General features: G+C 35.3%; 1 protein-coding gene across 1 annotated transcript in view; it reads right to left on the minus strand.

The window, feature by feature from the left end:
• The window catches only part of SMCHD1 (structural maintenance of chromosomes flexible hinge domain containing 1), a 127315-nt gene that overhangs the window by 57472 nt on the left and 47848 nt on the right, over nt 1–21995 (minus strand). The window contains exons 18-25 of the mRNA XM_060118750.1: nt 17988–18065; nt 17786–17905; nt 13554–13698; nt 8258–8354; nt 6808–6880; nt 4671–4810; nt 3903–4037; nt 1868–2095 (exon numbers count right to left, since the gene is read on the minus strand). Coding sequence (XP_059974733.1) covers nt 1868–2095; nt 3903–4037; nt 4671–4810; nt 6808–6880; nt 8258–8354; nt 13554–13698; nt 17786–17905; nt 17988–18065 — 1016 coding nt within the window. The remainder of the gene's footprint in view (nt 1–1867; nt 2096–3902; nt 4038–4670; nt 4811–6807; nt 6881–8257; nt 8355–13553; nt 13699–17785; nt 17906–17987; nt 18066–21995) is intronic.

A 21995-nucleotide genomic window follows, 5' to 3' on the forward strand; every position in this document is an offset into this window, starting at 1 on the left:
CCAGGGAAGTCCTCTTAGTTACCTTTTTATCTTTTTAAACCGTCTTTTTATTCTTTATCATACCTTTTCTTCCTTTTTTTAAAATAATGGAAGCAGCAAGCAGGAGTTACACAAAAAGGCTTTCTTCTCTCACCCTAGTTGTGCTCTCTCTTCAATGAATTCCTAGGTCAGTTTGGGTTGACTTTCCTCAATACTGACGAATTCTCTAAAGACTACAAAACCACTTTAAGCATATACATTTAATACAAGTATTTAATATCCTTTATTATCAATAAAAGTGCATGTTTTAAAATCTTTGGAACCCAAGAAATATATAACTACTAGAATTGAGGCAAAATGTGTCAAAAGCTGGCCATGAGCTTAGAGAATGGCAAAAAGAAGGTTATATACAGAAAAAGGCTCTGAAGTCAATGTTTCTCCTTACCTCTTAACATGAAAGTAAACTGTGGAAACATTACGAGAAAGCAAGGAATCAGTTCAGAACCTAGGTTGCTGGTACCACTTTTAAACTACTTGCCTTCAAATCTGCTGACACAGATAAAAATGGCTTGCCTCCCTTCCAAGCAGGATAAGGATTATTTATCTCGAAATCCTCCCTTCCCTCGTTATGGAGAGGTTAATAAACTGGCTGGAGCAAGGGTTATTCCAAATAATATTTTAAAAATAATGTCAGCTGAATCCTGGTAAACAATTCTTTTAAAATATCAGATCCTATATTTGGAGACTCAGGATGGCTACAGAATACAGCAGTGCAAAAGAGCAGAATTCCCTGGTGGTCCAGTGGTTAGGACTCCACACTTTCACTGCCGAGTGCCTAGGTTCAATCCCTGGTCGAGGAACTAAGATCCCACGAGACACATGGCATGGCCAAAAATAACTAACTAAATAAAATTAATTAATTAATTAATTTAAAAAATCTTAACCATTTTGATTTGGTTCTCTGTTAAGTGAGCTGTTAACGTTTCAACATATAGATTTACCCTATCAAGATACAAATGATACATTTAGATAGCAGGTCTATATGAGGACCATCTGAAGCTACTGAGAACTGACAAAAGCATTGTCTAAGGATCACACTTTCAGAGATTGCTATACCAATTTCAAATGGCCAAATCAGGAGTCTGTAGTTAACAATACTGTTTTACCATTTTCCTTTAACAGACTTTATATTTAGTGTCTTCAGAATAGCTACAAAAACACTGCTTTGCTTGGGGACTTCCCTGGTGGCACAGTAGTTAAGAATCTAGCTGCCAATGCAGGGGACACAGGTTTGATCCCTGGTCCAGGAAGATCCCAAATGACACAGAGAAACTAAGCCCGTGCACCACAACTACTGAGCCTGCGCTCTAGAGCCTGCAAGCCACGACTACTGAAGCCCGTGCTCTGCAATGTAGACAAGCCACCACAATGAGAAGCCCGTGCACCACAACAAAGAGTAGCCCCCGCTCACCGCAACCAGAGAAAGCCCGTGTGCAGCAGCGAAGACCCAACACAGCCATAAATAAATAAATAAATAAATAAATAAATAAAATTAAAAAAACAAAAAAAACAAAAAAACAAGACAAACACTGCTTTGGTCAAGTGGTGATCTTGATTGTGAGTATAGAAATACAGTTCATCAGGACTGGAATTTTGTTTAGGTGTCAAAATCATTTTTCTAAGCATGAATTTGTCACACATGAATCATTCAACATTTCAATCTAGTGCATGAAAAAATATCTTATTTAGCCCGGGATTTTATATAACAGTACTATTTTTCTTTGATAAGCTTCTTCTTAGAGGATAGCCTATAAAACCTGTGCAGTGTCTTCCAAGCAAAAAAGTGAACAGAATTCTTGCAAATAAACAATCTGTTTGAGATACTTACTTTAATTTTCTCTGCTAAAGCTGATGTTATATGGATTTCTCTTTCTCCTTCATCATACATTTGAAAAATAAGGTTATGCATAATATCTCCTGCTATCCAATTAACCTCATCCTGATGTTTGATCTGGATTGCCTTTTGTCCTTCTACACTGAGTATCTGTAATCTTGCAACATGGCTACTGGGAAGCAACTTAATAGTCTTCTCCACAGGTGCCACATCTTTACAACTCTAGGAAGAGAGGAAAACACAAATATATACTGAATGACATCTGTACTGAAAACACAGTTTTTGGCTTTAATGGTGAATCTTCCATATTGCTTAAGAATTTATTTCCAATATTATGAGAGATCATCTTATATACTGTTAACATTCATAGATTTTCTCATTAAGAGGATTCTACAGTATTAATAATTCCATATTTTATACCATCAAGTTATAAATAATGACAGTGGCCACATTCTTAAAACCAAAAACTAGCATATTTGGACTTAAAAGAACTTCCTTCCCTTTTATTTGTAAATTTACTTAAAAGTGTTGCAAACCTGTGAAATTTTAATCATATGACACAGATTTGGTGACCAGCATTTATTAATAAAAATAAAGGTGTAACAAATTAAAAATTTTCCATAAATTAAAGATAAATATTGCCATAAAATATATTATTTAATGAGCTTCTAGAGCTTTTTCAATTCATTTTACATTGGAGTGAGTGGACAGAGTTGCTTGTAGCTAGATGAGGACTCTAGATGCCCCTAAAGGTTGAGCTGGCATATTTATAATTTGTTATGGGCATATCAGCATTCCAAAGATCAGTAAAGATGAGCTGGCATCATTTTACTATAGCCCATTCACATGAACAATGACATATTCAAAATTCCTACCTCACAGAGTATCAGGCAAATAATCCATCCCTTATTATAAGCACATCTTATTTGCCTGGCTCAAACTTAAGAGTCACTGTTTTTGGATAATATGTTCTAACTGCAGGTTACAAGATATACCTTGGTCTTTGTCTTAACTGACCAGGACTCTTGGTGTTCTGCCTGTTGCTGCTCTGCAGTATTTACATAATTATATGTAAATGCTCTCCTGCTCTCAAGCCCAGATTTCTCCCTAACTCCAAGTCTTTTTCCTGAATCTCCTGATCTTTTGCAAGATGGTATGTTCAAAAATATGTTGCCCACATTATTGAAAAAAGGAAATGTATAACAAATATTTGAAGATCATCAAATATAACCAGCTTCAAAAGAAAGGAATTAGAGTAAAGTCGAATCATTTCATTCTACTGTAAAAAAAATAAAAGCTTTTACTCTTTTGAGGCTCAAGATACGTTAGCTGATATATACTTAGTAGGAAAAACATTGGTTAATCAACTGATCAGGTAATTTATCATCTACTAACCATAACAATTATGAAGAAATCACATTTAGGTATACTACTTGTATAAGTATTTGTTATCCCAGTTAGCAATCTTAGGAAACCAAATGCTTATATCAACTGCGTGTCCTTCTCTAGGCTGGCTTCACCTTCAGCCATGATGTATATCCAATAACCAGTATCCTACTGGCACATTAACACAGCAATCTCTTTATAGGAAAACACTAATGAAAAATCATGTATTTATTTTGTTAATTATACAAACATATTAAATGTTCATATATCCTTCAGTGGTGGTTCCATAGGGACATTTACCAAACTTTCTAATAAACAAGTGTAAACTGTAAGAAATAAGAAAATAAAATAAAAGTGGTAATTGTCACATTTTAATATAGGAAAAAATCAATTTTAGGAACATGTAATCAATAATAGCTATAGATATTATAAACGGTTTGATCAAGAAAATTACTAATATTTGATACAAAATGTTATTTACTATATACCATTTCATTTTTGCCTTTTCTTCCCTCTGGCTAAAAGAATCACAAATATCTCATTTTAAAAAGTCAAACAACTTTACATAAAATATTATAAAGCTGTTAAAGAATATTTGTATAAACACTCAATATAATACCAATGAATAACAGTAACAACTTACAGGTATTTCAATTTTTGCTTTAAGCGTCTGGTCTTTTTTGATATTCTGAACTTGAATTGCTGGTCCTGACAAAATACTGGTTCCAGAACTACTGCAATCCACAACATAGAGTGGAAGGTTTGGAGCACCTGAAAACTATTGGAAGCATACAAAATAATTTAAGACCCCAATCAAATGTAACTTATTATTCAATAACTGTTATTTAAATTTTCAAGCAATTTACTACAGCTACTATTTCCGGCTATAAATTAGAAAACTGTAAATATAATTCACTAATATACTAGACAATTTCTGAATGAAAAGAGTAAGTTTCTACAATTCTAGGTAAAATTTGTTGATTTTGGAAGAAAAACCAACTTCCTCAACCATTATTCTTTCTTTTTTTAACTCCACCTATTTGGGTTTTCCTTTCCTTTTTGTGCTCTTTTACTCATATTCATTTATCCATCCATTCCCATTCCTAAAGGATATTTCCATCTTCCTACTCATAAATTAAACACTTCATCCGAAATGAGGAGGATGGACTAAGGAAGGAGAGGGGAGGAATCTGCAGTCCAATACTTGGCACAGCTGGCATCATTACTGGCTTAGGGATGCTGAAAACTATTGACAGTGAGATAGCCCACAAATTTCTCCATGGAATAATCATTACACAATCTATACATAGATAGATATAATATAAGGCTTACTATGAAGGAGCCAAAAGATATAGTGATTTCCATTTAGTACCACAGGACTCAAAATCTACATATTCTTGTAACAGCTTACCTTACAATGAACAATCAATTTTGGTTGTGCTGTTATATTGTCTGATTCATCCAAAACTTCTACCTGAAATGGGAAAGCTGTTCCATTTTCTATAACTAAAATTTCAGAATCAGGTTTCACTTTCAATCGATGAGGGGGACCTACCAGAAAATTATATAATAAAATAGAGATTCAAGTTTCTAAAACTGAAATGTTAAAACATCAAAAGAAACAGCTTTTAACATTTCAAGTTTTAATATCTTTTAAATAATGCCAAGAGAGAAAAAAGAAATATCCATGTTTAATCATTTCTATCCCCCAAATGCATATATTCTATGCATCACGAGAGTGATCTCAATTATATTAAAATGTTTGATGTCTAGACTTAGTTTTATGTAACAAGCTAAGACACGGTGATAACTCATGTTAGAAATCACCCAAACATGTGAAATACTAAAAAGATCCTGGAAAAAAGTATTCAAGAATAAAAATAAAAGTTTATTAAACTACTTTTTAATTTACTACTTTTAACTTTACACAATGAGACTGATTTCTCAGGCACAATACATACCTGTCTCAGGTAATTTTGTTCAATGGATCAGTTCATATAATGACATAACCAGATAACTTACTTGTTAGACTGACCACAACACTTTGATATCCTAAGCAAGCTGCACCACAAGTTTCCTCTAAACTAATAAAAGAGGGTTTATACTTCTGCAGCAAGATGACCTGATGTACCCTATAAACACTGATATTTTAAAATACAATTTATGCTAAATACTGGGAACACAAGTTTACAAAGAACAGTTATATCAGTTAATATTTGTGTTTTTACCATATGCCAACTCTGTTCTCAGAATCCTTACAATGATCTTGATCAAGAAGGTAATATTATTATCCCCATTTTATGGATGAGGAAACTGGGACCCAGAGAGATTAAGTATTCTGTCCAGGTCACATGGCTACTAAATGGCAGACTCAGGTTAGATCCTAATTTTGTAATTTGAAACCTCTTGACCATTATCACTACACAGTCCCACTTCCTACTTTACCACCTTCACTCTCAAATTCTAAAAAAATATTAGAACTATCTGGTTAATAAGAATTTCCTTTGAGTAGATTTGAGTAATCCATACGTTTTAGCTAACCTCTTAAAATAAAAGCATTGTAAGTAAGTATTAACACGTAACAATTTTTTTCTTATACTTCTACCAATGGGCCAATCTTTACTTCTGAATCAAATCATGTCTCAGGGAAAGCTCAAACTACACGAATTTGTGAAAGGAAATAGCTATTGTTTCTTTTCATTAAAACCAGTACAAAAGGTCATATATGGACAAAGATATGATCACAGTATTGTTAATATCACAGCTAAAACTTTCATAACAAGTCCTGTTCTAGGTGTTGTACAGCATATGCACTTCTCACTCTGCATAGTACTGTGTTAATGAGAACTCAGGCATATTGGAAGTGTATCCTCCACTCAGTTACCACCGAAACCATGCAAAGTAAGGGCTGCCCATATTAACTCATTTAATCCTCACAAAAACCCTGTGAATTACGTATTATCTCATTTTACACATGAGAAAACTGAGGCACAGAACAAGTGTACCTCACTGGTAAGTGTCAGAGCTTAGATTTAAACGCAGAAGGGCCGATGCCAGAATATACTCTTTGAACCTCCACAAGAGACTGATTCTCAAATTAGCTGGCTTTTTCTACCCTAACTTTACTGCAACTTTATTTTCGAGTTGATAAATCATTATTCAAATTAACAACATAAAAGCATAAGAAACTTTTCTTCTTAAAATATTAAATATTTAGTTATATCTGAAAAAGTAAAGGACAGATCCAGTTCTAACGTAAGTCTAATTAGTATATCCTTAAGAACAGTTCCCCAATATAGTTTCAATATTCACATTTTTCTCCGAAGATTATTTTTAGAACTTCACTCAAGTCTTTCTAAACGTTTTCCTGTCTTTTATTTTTAACTGGTCATTTCTGTTAGCACTATGTTTGTCATTCAAATGTATTTTCAAGATTTGTACCATAACCAAACCAAAAAACACTTCACCTTTATAAGTGTCATTATATTTTATCATAAGAATATTATTTAAAAGGTAAATATTAGGAATATTTCTTAAAGTAATATTACCTGGCAGTAATCTAATTTTCAGAATCTGTGAGTCTTCTTTTAAACCCGGAAGAATAACCTTCAGATTAAAATTCTGTTGAAAAAATTATTTTAATTAAATTCAAGTCCTAAATAAATACTTAAGTAATTTACTACCTCAATTCTGATTTACTTTTTGCTTTTCATTTTCATACCATTATAGAAATCTACTCAACAAATTTATATTGACTAAAATTATCATATATATGTATGAAAGAGATGCAGGTGAAAAAACTGATTTATATTGCTTCTTTATAGATAATACTATCTTTGAATTCAAAAGGCATAACATAACCTCTGAATAATTATCAGAATTAGGATGGGCACTATAAAAAATGTGGCAAGTAGTGAAATGGAAAGAACCCAATATCTAGACATATCTAAATACAATGCAGTGTTCTAGATTAGATCCTGGAATAGAAAAATAATAGTGGAAAAACTGGGGAAATGCTAAAGCCCAGAGTTTTGTTAATAGTATTATATCAACGTTAACTTCTTAGTTTGGATAAATATATAATAGTTGTATAAGATGTTAGTAGAGGAAGCTGGGTGAAGAGTATATGTGAACTCTCTATACCATCTCTGAAACTCTTCTGTAAAACATAATTATTTCAAAATAAGAAGGTTTTTAAAATCTAGAAATATTTTTAGCAAGTTTATCTTACTAAAGTCAAATTTTCCATGCATTTCAAGTTATTTTTCCAGAAAAAGCTTAATTCAGAAAGATGTACAGAACTTGCTCTTTAATATGATTTGGTTATATAATGCAGTATAGTACACAGTACTTAAACTCACATGCTCTATTTTAAAAATTATTTTGATAGGGAAACTTTTTAAAATATATATTGAAGGTAATGATACAATGGAAAAGAAGTAACATAATACTTGAGTTACTAGCTACAGTGTTCATATTAGTCATATTAATCTATTAGCTACTTTATATACTTAACTGAAAAATTACCTCATTGGAGTTCGTCTTTACTAACTCTAACCTTATTCCTCCCAAAACACTTCCCTTATCCAAATACCAAACCCAATACTTTTACAGAAGTGAACTAAAGTTTCTCATATTTTTGTTCCTATTCTAAGAAAAACATTGAAAAATGGAAAAACTTTCAGAGAAAAAAGAAGCAACATAGTACTAGATAACTGTTGTAAATGGCTTTGAATGCAAAAAGACTGGAATGAAAATGAAGACAGTTGAAAATATTTAATTCATAAACATTTAACAAACAACAGCAGCAAATATGCTGGGCTTCTCAGAGATGTAAATGGTAATGGTATGTCGGGTGACATGATCCTGATTAATTCCTAAGAACTTGACATTACTGTCATCTTGTCACAAAAATAGGTTATTCAATTTTAAATTTCCAGTTTCATTTTTACCATATAAGAAATAACATGCATTATAACATTTATGTACAATGCTTACCTTGCCTTGACAAGAGTTTACAGGGCCCTTAGCTGTAACACCTCGAATGACACAATTTGGTCCATTGGTTATTTCTTCATAATGTAAAGATAAACCACTGGAAAAAATAAATTATTTTTAAACTTTCCCTCCATTACCTACAAAGAAGCTGCAAATATTCTTTTATCTTTTCTTTCTTTTTTTTTCTAGCTGTGCCACATGGCTTGCAGGATCTTAGTTCCCTGACCAGGGATTAAACCCGGGCCCTCAGCAGTGAGAGCATGAAGTCCTAACTGCTGGACCGCCAGGGAATTCCCGCTGCAAATGTGTTTGTCTTCTCATATGACATTCTTATTTTTAATTCGTTTTTCTAATAAAATTGTATTTTTTTAAAAGAGAGAAATAAATGAACAGAAGCAAATTCCCATGAGATTTTTACAAAGAAAAATGGTCCAACAAGTATTAATAAGTGATACCATTCGTGCAGTGAGTAAAGATACAAGGTAGGAAACAATCAAATGCTAGACCATGTATACAGGCCAAAGAAAATGAAACATCCAAATCGGTCAGGCTTAAGGATGTCTTCAGACTTTGCCCTGGATTCTTTCAAATCCTTCACCCACAGGGATTTTAGAGACTTTCTGGCACCTATTATTAAACTAAATGGCAATTTTAGATAAAGTCCAAATAATTAAGTACAGCCTTGTGCTAATGTAACCTTGCTAGAATGTATACTGAGACCCTCTAATCTACTACCATGAGCAATGTGATTCCTAAACCACCTTTGACCACCTGTAGATCCTTACAGTGTCAACATTTTACTCTGTAAGGAGTAAGGTGATAAAAAAAGGAGGAAAGATATACCATGATGGAGAAAAGACCTAATTTTTCTGAAGAATGAAATTAAATATTTAGATATTATCTGAATAAGTTGTAAAAATTAAATAACATGGCTTGTTTGAAAAAAGCTGTAAAGAGGCATGTAAGGTAAAATAAACTCCCTGAGAAAGATGGACATTAACCACAGACATCTACTTTCATTATCTCTTAAAGCCTCACTAATATAAGAACGAAGGGATTCCTTTTATTTACTTTTAAAGGCAAAGATATGGGAGGTATGGAAGAAGAGACAAGGACAATAGAACTTATCTGCTAGAAAAAAGGACAGACAAGTGGCAAATGACCTAGTATCGTCCCAAGAAAACTGAACTGTGAAACAGCAATGGAAGAAGCTCAAAACCAATATATACCACAGAATTCCACGGTACCATTAAGGAACTGGTGTTACTAGGTACCCCTAGAAGCAGGGCCAAAAAAGAAAGCCCCCACCCCAAAAAGGGGGGAGTTGATTACAATTTCGATCCTCAGATCTCCCCTCTCCACCTCTGGCAGATGACTGGAAAATTATTCTCTGAAAAGGTTTAAGCAGAGAATCTGTGAACCTGGGCACAAAAAGTAAGTTGCAGGAAAGGGTAAAATACTAAAAAGAATACAAGGGTAATCCTGAACGGACTGCATATGGATACTGAGACCTTTTCATTCCCATTCCTACCCTAGTCTTGCTCCTGGACTGGCTAGGAACCTGGACAGCCAAATTATTCCCCTCCAGGCAAGAGACTAAAGATTGTTCTTTGAGCAAACTACCCAGCCCAAGAAAAAGACCTCAAGATACAACAGGATTTCCCCCAACAAAATGTTACAGACAGATCATCCTGTAGTGGAGTTCACACTCAACAGCCTCTCCCAAACTCTCAGGATCTCCTATGTGCATTTTAGTTCTCCATCAGATATAAAAGGAGATGACCAAAGATTAACCAGATATATGAAGAAAGAGATCAAAATCCAACTAAGAAAAAGCAACTAACTTAGAGACAATAAAGACTATCAGTGTAGGTAACTTTTTAAAAAAACTACCATTTATTTATCAGCAAAAAACAAAAAAAATGTATTACATTCATAAAACAAGAACAGAATCTACAAAAGAACATTCGGAGAACCAGGAAGAACACTTGGAAATTAAAAATATAGCAAAAGGACAAACTCAATGGAAAGATATAAACATAAAATTGAGAAAGTCTGTCCAAAAGTAAAACAAAAACACAGAAAGATTAAGAAAAATGGAAAAATTAGGAAAATCAGAGAACCAGTCCCAAAGGTACATCATCAAATAAATAAGGATCCCCCCCTCAAAAAGAGAAAACCGTGATGATGGAAGGTAGAAAATGAAGTACTTCAAATAATGAAGAGACCTATACAAAGATGTACCATTATAAAATTTTGCCCTGTTGAGAATTAAAAGTGGGTCCTATAAGCTTCCAGACAGAATACGTAGGAAACATAAAAAGGAAAATTAATCAGAACAAGTTTAAATTTATCAGCAACAGTAGAAGCTAAAAGGCAAAAATGGAGCAATGTTTTCATAATTTCGATGGGAAGTAGTGTCCAACTTTCAATTCAATCAATCAAGTAGAATAGAGACATTTTCAGAGCAATAATTTTATCTTACATGTAAATCCTTTCTTAGGAAACTAGGGAATAATGTACTCCAGCAGAAGGTGAAGGACAAGGGATTCTTTCAAAATTGGAGACCCAGGGAAGGTTAAATGCTAAATAAAATAAGCTACTTAACAATCTCACAAATTCAGGAATGTTTCCTCAAGGACCTGAGAGCCAACTCTACGAAATTTAATCATCAATGAAGGTAAACTCCTATCTCCCAGTTTCCTGGGTCTAACTTCTGATCAATTGACTCCAAATTGCAAACTCTACTCCCAGTCATAAAGATACTTAGCATTTTTTCTTGAAAACATGAATGTGATAGATTATATTCACTTACCCATGTAACAGAGTAAGATTTCGTTCCTTGCAATCTCTATCAGATTGTGATGAGAATCACATTCTAGTTTACTAATTATTCAATCATAAAATTGTTTTCTTTCTCTTCTACCTTTGTGAAGAAGTTTTCTAGCTTTACAGTAGGTTTTGTTTTTACTGTATTTTCCCAACACGAAAGACAAAGGGAATTTCCAGGATGAAGGTGAAGGAAGATCACAGAAGGACAAATGTAACAAGTGTAAGAACAACTGATCCAGACCAGAGCACATGGCAAAGTTCCAAGAAAGATGTCTACAAGAGTATGAAACTGAGGGACTTCACTGGAGGTTAAGAATCTGCCTGCCAATGCAGGGGACATGGGTTAGAGCCCTGGTCTGGGAAGATCCCACATGTCACGGAGCAACTAAGCCCGTGAGCCACAACTACTGAGCCTGCGTACCACAACTACTGAAGCCCGCGCGCCTAGAGCCCATACTCCACAACAAGAGAAGCCACCACAGTAAGAAGCCCACGCACCGCAACGAAGAGTAGCCTCCACCCGCCACAACTAGAGAAAGCCCACGTGTAGCAATGAAGACCCAATGCAGCCAAAAATAAATAAACAGAGAAAAAAATATGAAACTGATAGGTTATCTAGGTACCAAGCATCTTGAGAAGAGACCAGACAAGTGGCAGACAGTTACTTAGCAAAGAAAAAAAGAACAACAGTTGTGCAATGAAGTAAGTAATTAGCACTTACATAATTATAATAAAGCAAGCACTAAATACTGATCAAGCCAGAATACAACTTTATTGAAGAATGTGGGAATAGGAAGGTTTATTTGTAATGTAAGTGGCAACAGGAGAGTGTGTCCTCATCTTCCATAAGTCAAGAGATAATGCTTAAAACTGAAGAATCAAGAAGTAACAATATGAAAGTTACTTAGATATGTGGCAATAGGTACCAAAACATTCAAGTAAGAAAGCTGAAAGTGGTTCTGAGAAGTGGATTGTGGGTGGGGTGGAGAGGGCAGAGGAACTACTCTTTTTTTTAATTTATATAAGCCTCATCTAACTATTTGATTCCTTAGGCTATATGTGTGAATGATTTTTTGTTTAATTAACACTGAGAAAAAAACAAACAAATAAACAAATTTACTGAAGGTAAATTCACATAGCCGGGCCACCAAGATTTTTTTTTAAGCCCCAAATCTTAATTACCAGTATGTATGTGTGACAGAGACTTTGTGTGTAAGAATGTCCTATCAAGGATAAGAAGGAAGTTATAATTGAAAACAGGGGTCAACTAATGCACGAATATTTTCCATTTGTGACTAGACATTACTTTTAGTGTTTTTTATTAAGCACATAGATGCTTAAGTATTCAACTCTTCCATTATGGTTTAATATTCAAATGAATATAATATGTCAAAATCACTTTTTGCACAAGAACCACTTTTTGCAACTTAAGAGAACATTTAGAAAAACTCATTTTCAATATTTTTTGTAACCCTGTTTTGTTTTTCAGGAACTTAACCATGGTATAACTCTGGACACTAGTCTGTGAGCTTCTAGAAGGCAAATGCTATGCTCTTATTCACTTCTATATCTCCAGCTGGCAAATGCCTGGAATACAGTACACAGTCAAACGATTAAAAGAGTAAATGATTACACCAACAGGGGAAAAAAGTACACGGCGATAGCAAAAGAAAGCATACACTAAAACGTGGGCCCAGGGACTTCCCCGGCAGTCTAGTGGTTAAGACTGTGCTCCCGCTGCAGAGAGCACGGGGTTCAATCCCCAGTTAAGGTATGATCCTGCATGTCTTGCAGTGCAGCCAAAAAAAAAAAAGTGTCTCCAAAAAGACAAATTTGGCAGAAATTTGAAAAACAAGAATTCTTCCTAGGCACCTCAAAAAAAGGTAATGGAAAGCAATGAACATCCTCAATTGTATAACTGGACACATTGTTTTTCAGGGCTATTTTTTAATATAAGCCAATCATATTACTCTGTAGGGCTATTAAGTAAAGGCAAATTCTAAGGAAGGACCAAATTTCCATGGAAAGTGTAAACTTTATTGCTATGGTTTTAAAAGCAAACCAAAATAAATTTTATTAGCAGGTTAAAAACCTACCAGTAGGTAACCACTAAGTTTAAATGGCCATAATTTCTAAGCAAACAACAAAATAAACATGGTATGGTTTATAGAATTGCCAGGAGAAGTCATATCATACTTGCAAAAAGAAATGGACTAAGACAGAACTATATCGGTCTCACCTAAACAACTGTAACAGAAAATTCAGTCAAAACAAACTTTATTGAGGTAATGTATGTATGACACTACAGCCACAGAGAATAGATTGGGACTAAACAAATCCCCCAGATATCATAAAATATCCACTAAGCATTTTAAATAATAAATCTGAAGTTAACTGAACATAAATAATTTAAGCTAAAAAAAGAAAAAAGTGAATACTTAGCAAATATGAAAAGTCAGATTACCTTGCTTCAAAAACTGGCTGAATATCAGTTGATAGTTGACTAGTATGACCAAATTCATCCTGAAACTCCACAGGGATATTGAATGGGACTCCAACACGAAAAGGAGGATCCAAAAGACCAAATGAAAATTTCTCTGGTTTACCCTCTTAATAAAAAAAAATAAACATGAAAAGAAAATTCATCAGTCAGAAGATTCATTGTAGGTAGAAACATCCATTATATATATGGAAGATTAGACTACAATAAAGATGGCACTTTAAATCTGTGCAAAGTTTATATAAATTATATCTATAATCCACCTGTGAAAATAATAAAGTTAGAACTTTATCTCACACCATGTATAAAAGTCTAGAGATAGAGATAAATGTGTTTTTAAACTATGAAATTTTCGAATATAATAAAGGAATATGTCTATGATTTTATCGTAGGAAAAACTAAGGCAAAACACAATACTCAATAGCTATACAACGATGTATTTGATAAAGTTTAAAATATTTTATTAGATACAAAGTTAACAGAGAAGCTCTATATGAGAAAATACTTGCAACGTATGCAATAAAGGATTAAAATCCACAATACATTAAAACTTCCTATAAAGATAACAGTTTCAAGTCATCCCCTGGGAAATTATTAGAAATGCAAATTCGAGGGCTCACATCATCCTACTGAGTCAGAAACTCCAGGAGTGAGGCGCACCAGTCTGCATTTTAATAAGCCCAGCAGGTGGTTCAGGTAAAACTTAAATTTGAGAACTACAGCTTTACACTATTAAAATAGGCATAGTAGGCAATTCCCTGGTGGCACACTGGTTAAGAACCTGCCTGCCAATGCAGGGGACATGGGTTTGATCCCTGGTCTGGGAAGATCCCACATGCCGCAGAGCAACTAAGCCCGTGTGCCACAACTACTGAGCCTGCGCTCTAGAGCCTGTGAGCCGTGACTGCTGAGTCCAAGTGCCACAACTACTGAAGCCGGCACGCCTAGAGCCCGTGCTCCACAAGAAGAGAAGCAACTGCAATAAGAAGCCCGTGCACCACAATGAAGAGGAGCCCTCGGCTCCCTGCAACTAGAGAAAGCCCATGCGCAGCAGCAGCAAAGACCCAGCACAGCCAAAAGTAAATAAAATAAATTTTAAAAAATTAAAAATAAAATGAAATAGGCATAGTAAAGGAACAAACTGTCACAGATGACAATGTCCAATAAAGGCTAGAAGAGGTACACAACCTAATAATTAGATAATTTAACCACCAACTAGGCTAAATATTACAATATAGGTTAGCCAAGAATGAGCATAGGGAAACAGGAACCCTCAGTCTGTTGATGAGGGTATAAAACCTTTTGGGAGGGCAACTTGACAGTAAATATGTATAAAATGTTAAAGCACACACATTGCAGCTTGGCAATTCTATTTCTTGGTATCCACTCTAGAGATCCTCAAGCACTTGTACACAAAGCACCATAAATTTTTTCCGTATAGAAATGTGATTTGTAACAGCCAAAAACTTGGAAACACATGCAACGTTCATCAAAGAAAACTGCTAAACTACAGCATGTCCATACTGTAGAATGTTCCACAGGTGTATTTAAAGAACATGATAGATCTGTATGTACAAAAAGGAACACTCCCCAAGGTGGTTGTCTGACTAGAGAAGGCAAGATAATCACAGGCACTTAAATCAGCTCTCTAAAACCCCATAAAGATGTGGCACTACAGAGATTTTTTTTAAAGAGGCCTAAACCTACAAAAACAATGAAGAAAAAAGACAACAGTAACAGAATCTGAAAGCTGGAGAATGGGCAAGTATATGGGCAAGTATAACTGACTTAGCAGAAAGACTCAAGAAATCAAATCCTCAATCATCAACAAAGCAAGCAGGGAGCCAATTTAATTCATACTCAGAAGTCTCAAGAATGGCTCTATCAAGTAGGAGTGAAACTGAAATAAAAAAGGAAGACTCGTTCAAGTTTGTTTGAGAAACAGCTCCTCAGATCCCCACCCCTCAACACACAGAGCCAGTCAACTGCCTTCCTCATCTTCAGCAACATCTGGAAGGTTTCTTCTCCAGGGAAGGTTAAGAGTAGGTCCAAGGAGTAAGGGACACAGCACTACTGAAAGCATTACAGTTTACTGAAAATAGGAAAATCAAGTGAAAGATCAATCCTGAATATGAGCAATCCCACTACTGGGCATATACCCTGAGAAAACCATAATTCAAAAAGAGTCACGTACCACAATGTTCACTGCAGCTCTATTTACAGTAGCCAGGACATGGAAGCAACCTAAGTGTCCATCGACAGATGAATGGATAAAGAAGATGTGCACATATATACAATGGAATATTACTCAGCCATAAAAAGAAATGAAATTGAGTTATTTGTAGTGAGGTGGATGGACCCAGAGTCTGTCATACAGAGTGAAGTAAGTCAGAAAGAGAAAAACAAATACCGTATGCTAACACATATATATGGAATCTTAAAAAAAAAAAAGGTTCTGAAGAAGCTAGAGGCAGGACAGGAATAAAGACACAGACACAGAGAATGGACTTGAGTACATGGGGAGGGGGAAGGTTAAGCTGGGACAAAGTGAGAGAGTGGCATGGACATATATACACTACCAAATGTAAAATAGATAGCTAGTGGGAAGCAGGGGCATAGCACAGGGAGATCAGCTTGGTGCTTTGTGTCCACTTAGACAGGTGGGATAGGGAGGGTGGGAGGGAGACACAAGAGGGAGGAGATATAAGGATATATGTACATGTACAGCTGATTCACTTTGTTATACAGCAGAAACTAACACACCACTGTAAAACAATTATACTCCAATAAACATGTTAAAAAAAATATTGAATATGAAACCTCTAACAGTCTTCCCCAGCTTGGCTCCCCAAATGCTGGCACCCAGGTGTTTACACTCCACTCTGGGGAATCTGAACAGCCAAAGAGAAAAAAACCTAAAATTCTCTTATCATAATCTCCCCAAATGATATAAACACTCTCGAATGTTCTATTCTTTTTTTTTCCGGTACGCGGGCCTCTCACTGCTGTGGCCTCTCCCGTTGCAGAGCATAGGCTCTGGACGCGCAGGCTCAATGGCTCACGGGCCCAGCCGCTCCGCGGCATGTGGGTTCTTCCTGGACCGGGGCACGAACCCGTGTCCCCTGCATCGGCAGGCGGACTCTCAACCATTGTGCCACCAGGGAAGTCCGAATGTTCTATTCTTAACTGTGTGCAAATAACTAGTAATGTAAGAGGGTATCTAATTGGAAGGACCCAGAGCAGACGTGAAAAAAAAGCAACATGGAGGAAACAAGCTATGAATAAAGTTTGAAAGAGTCAAGAAAAAATGCCACTATTATTAATAGCCTCAGAGAATTAATAAAGATACTGAATCCATGAAGTCGGAGAAAATACTTTGAAAAGGGAATAACCAGAGAATATTTCAGAAACTAAAAAAATTATAGCAGAAAGGAAAAATTCAATAGAAAGCGTTGAACATCATGTTAAAGAAGTCTCTTGGGCTTCCCCGGTGGCGCAGTGGTTGAGAGTCTGCCTGCTGATGCAGGGGACACGTGTTCGTGCCCCGGTCCGGGAGGATCCCGCATGCCACGGAGCGGCTGGGCCCATGAGCCATGGCCGCTGAGCCTGCGCGTCCGGAGCCTGTGCTCCGCAATGGGAGAGGCCACGACAGTGAGAGGCCCGCGTACCGCAAAAAAAAAAAAAAAGAAGTCTCTTGTAAAGTACAGAAATAAAACCAAGAGATGTAAAGCAGAAAAAACAGTATTAGTACACCAGTCAAGAGGTCCAACGTCTTAACACTAGATGTTGTACAAAGAAAAAACAGAGTAGGAAATCAAAGGAACTCAAGAAAAATCCCTAGAATTTAAAATTTCAGAAATTGGGACCCCCCCCCCCGACAAAAAAAATTATCCAAACTTCTGGGGATTGCGGAAGAGGGAGGATAGGGGCGGTTGGACTGGTAGTGGAGGGTGTTTAACATGCAAAAGTTAGGAATCAGAATAACTTTAGACTCTACCAGTAACAAGGGAAGCTGGAAAACAATGATGTTTTCAAAAGTTTATAAGGAATATGATTATCAAGCAGAATTATAAAGCCATTCTAAGACCAAGATGGTTATACAATTGGTCAAACATCTTTTATTAAATTACCTGTTTTCTTCTTGATTTAAAATGCCACCTTTAGCATACAGAGTTACATATTGGTGTTTTGCTTACCTTTGACAGAAAATTTAATTGCTTTAGATGGTAGTGGTCTTCCTGCATAAGTGTCTGCATTACTTTCATTCAGTACAACTTGTAATTTCAATGTATAATTCCCCAACTTTTGAATATTTTCTGGACAAATTAAGAAGAAATTAAAATTCAAGTAAATGTAGTAGTGATATAATTTTTAACATTCAGAATAATAATAACTCACCCATTTTTTTAAACCAGTAAGGCCATTTTCCTCCATGTTGACTAATATGTGAAATGATTTCTTTATTTCCACTTGGAGCTTAATAAAAGAAAAAATTTTATATTTTGAGAAATTAAATATAGAACATGAATAAGAAATGTCACACTGGCATCAAATGTCTACCTGCTATACATTTTTTATGGTAGTTTTGAAACCTCAAAAAATCTAAAGCTATCCTATTCAAGTCAATAGCATAATGAAAATTTACTCATTCAGCTGATTAAAATTCCTTTATTTCAATTCTTAAAAATGTATCTGTAAATAAGCTTAACCTGCACAAACAAAAGAATATAGAGATAATTTTCTTTTGATATTGAAAATCATTTCTTTAAAAGTTTTCTTCAAGAGGAAAATAGCATACTTTATTTACATAGAGTAATCTCTAAGACTTAAGTGCTCTATTAAGAGAAAACAGCAAGACCTAAAGTAGAAGAAAGAAAACAAATAGAAGGATTATATTACTTCTCTGAAATATTCCTTGCTATTTATTTTTGACTTTGGAATTACCTGACTTAAAATATTCTCAAAATAGAATTAAAATAAAGCAATTCATAAGCAAAACCAAAATGTAGGTAGGCTATATAACCATATTAAAAATTTTTTTAGAATTATTTCAACTGACTTCAACTTTAGAATATATAAAAACTTTAAGGACAAATAGCGCTTCAAAGAAGTCAAATTTAATCTAATAGTACTATTAGTAATTTTATAAGTATCACTATTTTGAAACTATATTATAGGATAAAGCAGTAAGTAACTGTTAATGTTGTTAAGAATCAAGATTTTCAACATAAAAGAAATGAAATAAAAGGATAAAATCAAAGTGGTTAAATAAAAACTCAGAATATCGATATGAATTCATTTTTTTTCTTTTCCAAAAATATTCATGTTTAGCTATCAATCGAAAAAGCTTAGAAACAATTTCGCCCAGTGGCCATGAGCAATCCTAACACTCAGGCCTCTAAATGCCATTCCCCACTGAAAGGAGCTGGGACAAAGTTAGAAAGTGGCATGTACATATATACACTACCAAATGTAAAACCGATAGCTAGTGGGAAGCAGCCGCACAGCACAGGGAGATCAGCTCGGTGCTTTGTGACCACTTAAGAGGGGTGGGATAAGGAGGGTGGGAGGGAGATGCAAGGGGGAGGAGATATGGGGATATATGTATATGTATAGCTGATTTACTTTGTTATAAAGCAGAAACTAACACACTACTGTAAAGCAATTATACTCCAATAAAGATGTTAAAAAAAAGAGTAATGGGTGAATCGAGGTTTAGGGTAAACATGTACAAGAAGATTCTAGGATTTCTTGAGCCAGAAAGGAAGAAAGCTCAAATCAAAGACAAAAAGGGTCTTATCAAGAGGACAGAGGGGCAAACATGAAGGCACATCAAAATCAAAGAAGCATGTCAAATCTATAAAACCCCATACATTCACAAAAACACATTTATGAAAATCAAAAAAAGTCTCTGAGCACCACAGTACTGTACCAATTCCTGACTGGTAATTTGCAATTAAAGAAAAAGGATTAAGCCTTTATACTGCCTTTCCTATAAAAGCTGTGTTTCAGAGTAAACCAATGACCCTAATTGAAATTAATTACTAACAAATAAACTAGGAAGGACAATAAACTGGGATAATAAATTAGGAAGAAATAAAAGAATGGGAGGATCACCATTTTGCATACCAAATAACTAAGCAAAAATCATTAATGGATGAAACCATTACATCATGGATGAAAGGAGAACTTTATAATCATATTAGCCAAGTGAATTCAATAATCCATTTTAGCAGCATTAAAAGTAGGACAATTAATTACAGTCATCAAATGCCTCCTTATGTAATACCCTAAGAAACACAGATTCACTATGGAGTATGGATTCTTGCTTTAGGGGGGAAAAAATGGTGAACCTAAATCTGTTTAAGCTTTTGGGGTAATTTCCAGTCTTCAGGAAATAGAACAAACAATGGAACAAGTTAAATGACATTCCAAAGAAACAAATATGTGAAACACTCTACAGTAAAGTGTACATTTAAAAAATAATTGAAATGGTAAATCTATTATATATACTTTAACAAAAAAAATCTTCTAATTAAAAAAATATATATATACAGGCAGACCTTAGAGATATTGCAGGTCTGGCTTCAGACCACCACAACAAAACAAGTATCGCAATAAAGCAAATCACATAAATTTTTTCATTTCCCAGTGCATATAAAAGTTGTTTATACTATACTGCAGTCTACTGAGTGTGCAAGAGCATTATTTCTTTAAAAAAATAAAATGTTCATATCTCAATTAAAAAGTACTTTATTGCTAAAAAATGCTAACCTTCACCTGAGCCTTCAGCAAGTCGTAGTAATAACATCAAATATCACTAATCACAGATCACCGTAACAAATATAATAATGAAAAAGTTTGAAATGTTGCCAGAATGACCAAAGTGTGACACAGAGACATTAAGTGAGCAAATACCATTGGGAAAATGGCATTAATAGACTTGCTCAACACAGAGTTTCCATAAACCTTCAATCTGTAAAAAATGCAGTATCTGCAAATGGCAATAAAGCAAAGCACAATTAAACAAGGTATGCCTGTGTGTATTTTTGTTTTTGTTTTTAAATAAGACAGAGGCAGGAGGGGTCAGAGTCACAGAGAGGCTGGAAGATGCTACACTGCTGGCTTTGAAGGTGGAAGAAGGGGCCACAAGCCAAGGAATGTGGGTGGCTTCTAGAAGTGGAAAAGGCGAGCCTTCCCTAGAACCTCCAGAAGGAACACTATCCTGCTGACACTTTGATTTTAGCACAGTGAAGTACACCTGGGACGGACCTAGAGAACTGTAAGATAATAAACATATGTTGTTTTAAGCCATCAAAAAAAGTTGGAGAAATATAGAGTGTCACAGAGGCCAAAAATAAGAGTACTGCAGTAAAATTAGTCAAACTGTTCAATGCTGCCAAGGCTAATAAGACATTTATACAATGAAAGTATACATTACCATTGACTAGTTTATAAATGTTGGAAATAAACGCATAGTGAATAAAACATCTTTAAAATCCATGGATCAGACATGCAATATATAGTGACAGAACAGATTATTGAAAATATAAATTGAAAATACTTTCAGGCAGTCAAGACAAAAACAAGAGACAAAGAAAACCGTAATTCAAAGAGTCATGTGGGCTTCCCTGGTGGCGCAGTGGTTGAGAGTCCGCCTGCCGATGCAGGGGACACGGGTTCGTGCCCCGGTCCGGGAAGATCCCACATGCCGCGGAGCAGCTGGGCCCGTGAGCCATGGCCGCTGAGCCTGTGCGTCCGGAGCCTGTGCCCCGTAATGGGAGAGGCCACAACAGTGAGAGGCCCGCGTACCGCAAAAAAAAAAAAAAAGTCATGTACCACAATGTTCATTGCAGCTGTATTTACAATAGCCAGGACATGGAAGCAACCTAAGTGTCCATAGACAGATGAATGGATAAAGAAGATGTGGCACATATATAAAATGGAATATTACTCAGCCATAAAAAGAAACGAAATTGAGTTATTTGTAGTGAGGTGGATGGACCCAGAGTCTGTCATACAGAGTGAAGTAATAAGTCAGAAAGAGAAAAACAAATACCATATGCTAACACATATATATGGAATCTTAAAAAAAAAAAGGTTCTGAAGAAGCTAGGGGCAGGACAGGAATAAAGACACAGATGTAGAGAATGGACTTGAGTACACGGGGAGGGGGAAGGGTAAGCTGGGACAAAGTGAGAGAGTGGCATGGACATATATACACTACCAAATGTAAAACAGATAGCCACTGGGAAGCAGCCACATAGCACAGGGAGATCAGCTCGGTGCTTTGTGACCACCTAGAGGGGTGGGATAGGGAGGGTGGGAGGGAGGGAGGCACAAAAGGGAAGAGATATGGGAACATATATATATGTATAGCTGATTCACTTTGTTATAAAGCAGAAA

This window comes from Mesoplodon densirostris, chromosome 15 (genome assembly GCF_025265405.1).
Source record: "Mesoplodon densirostris isolate mMesDen1 chromosome 15, mMesDen1 primary haplotype, whole genome shotgun sequence".
NCBI lineage: Eukaryota > Metazoa > Chordata > Mammalia > Artiodactyla > Ziphiidae > Mesoplodon > Mesoplodon densirostris.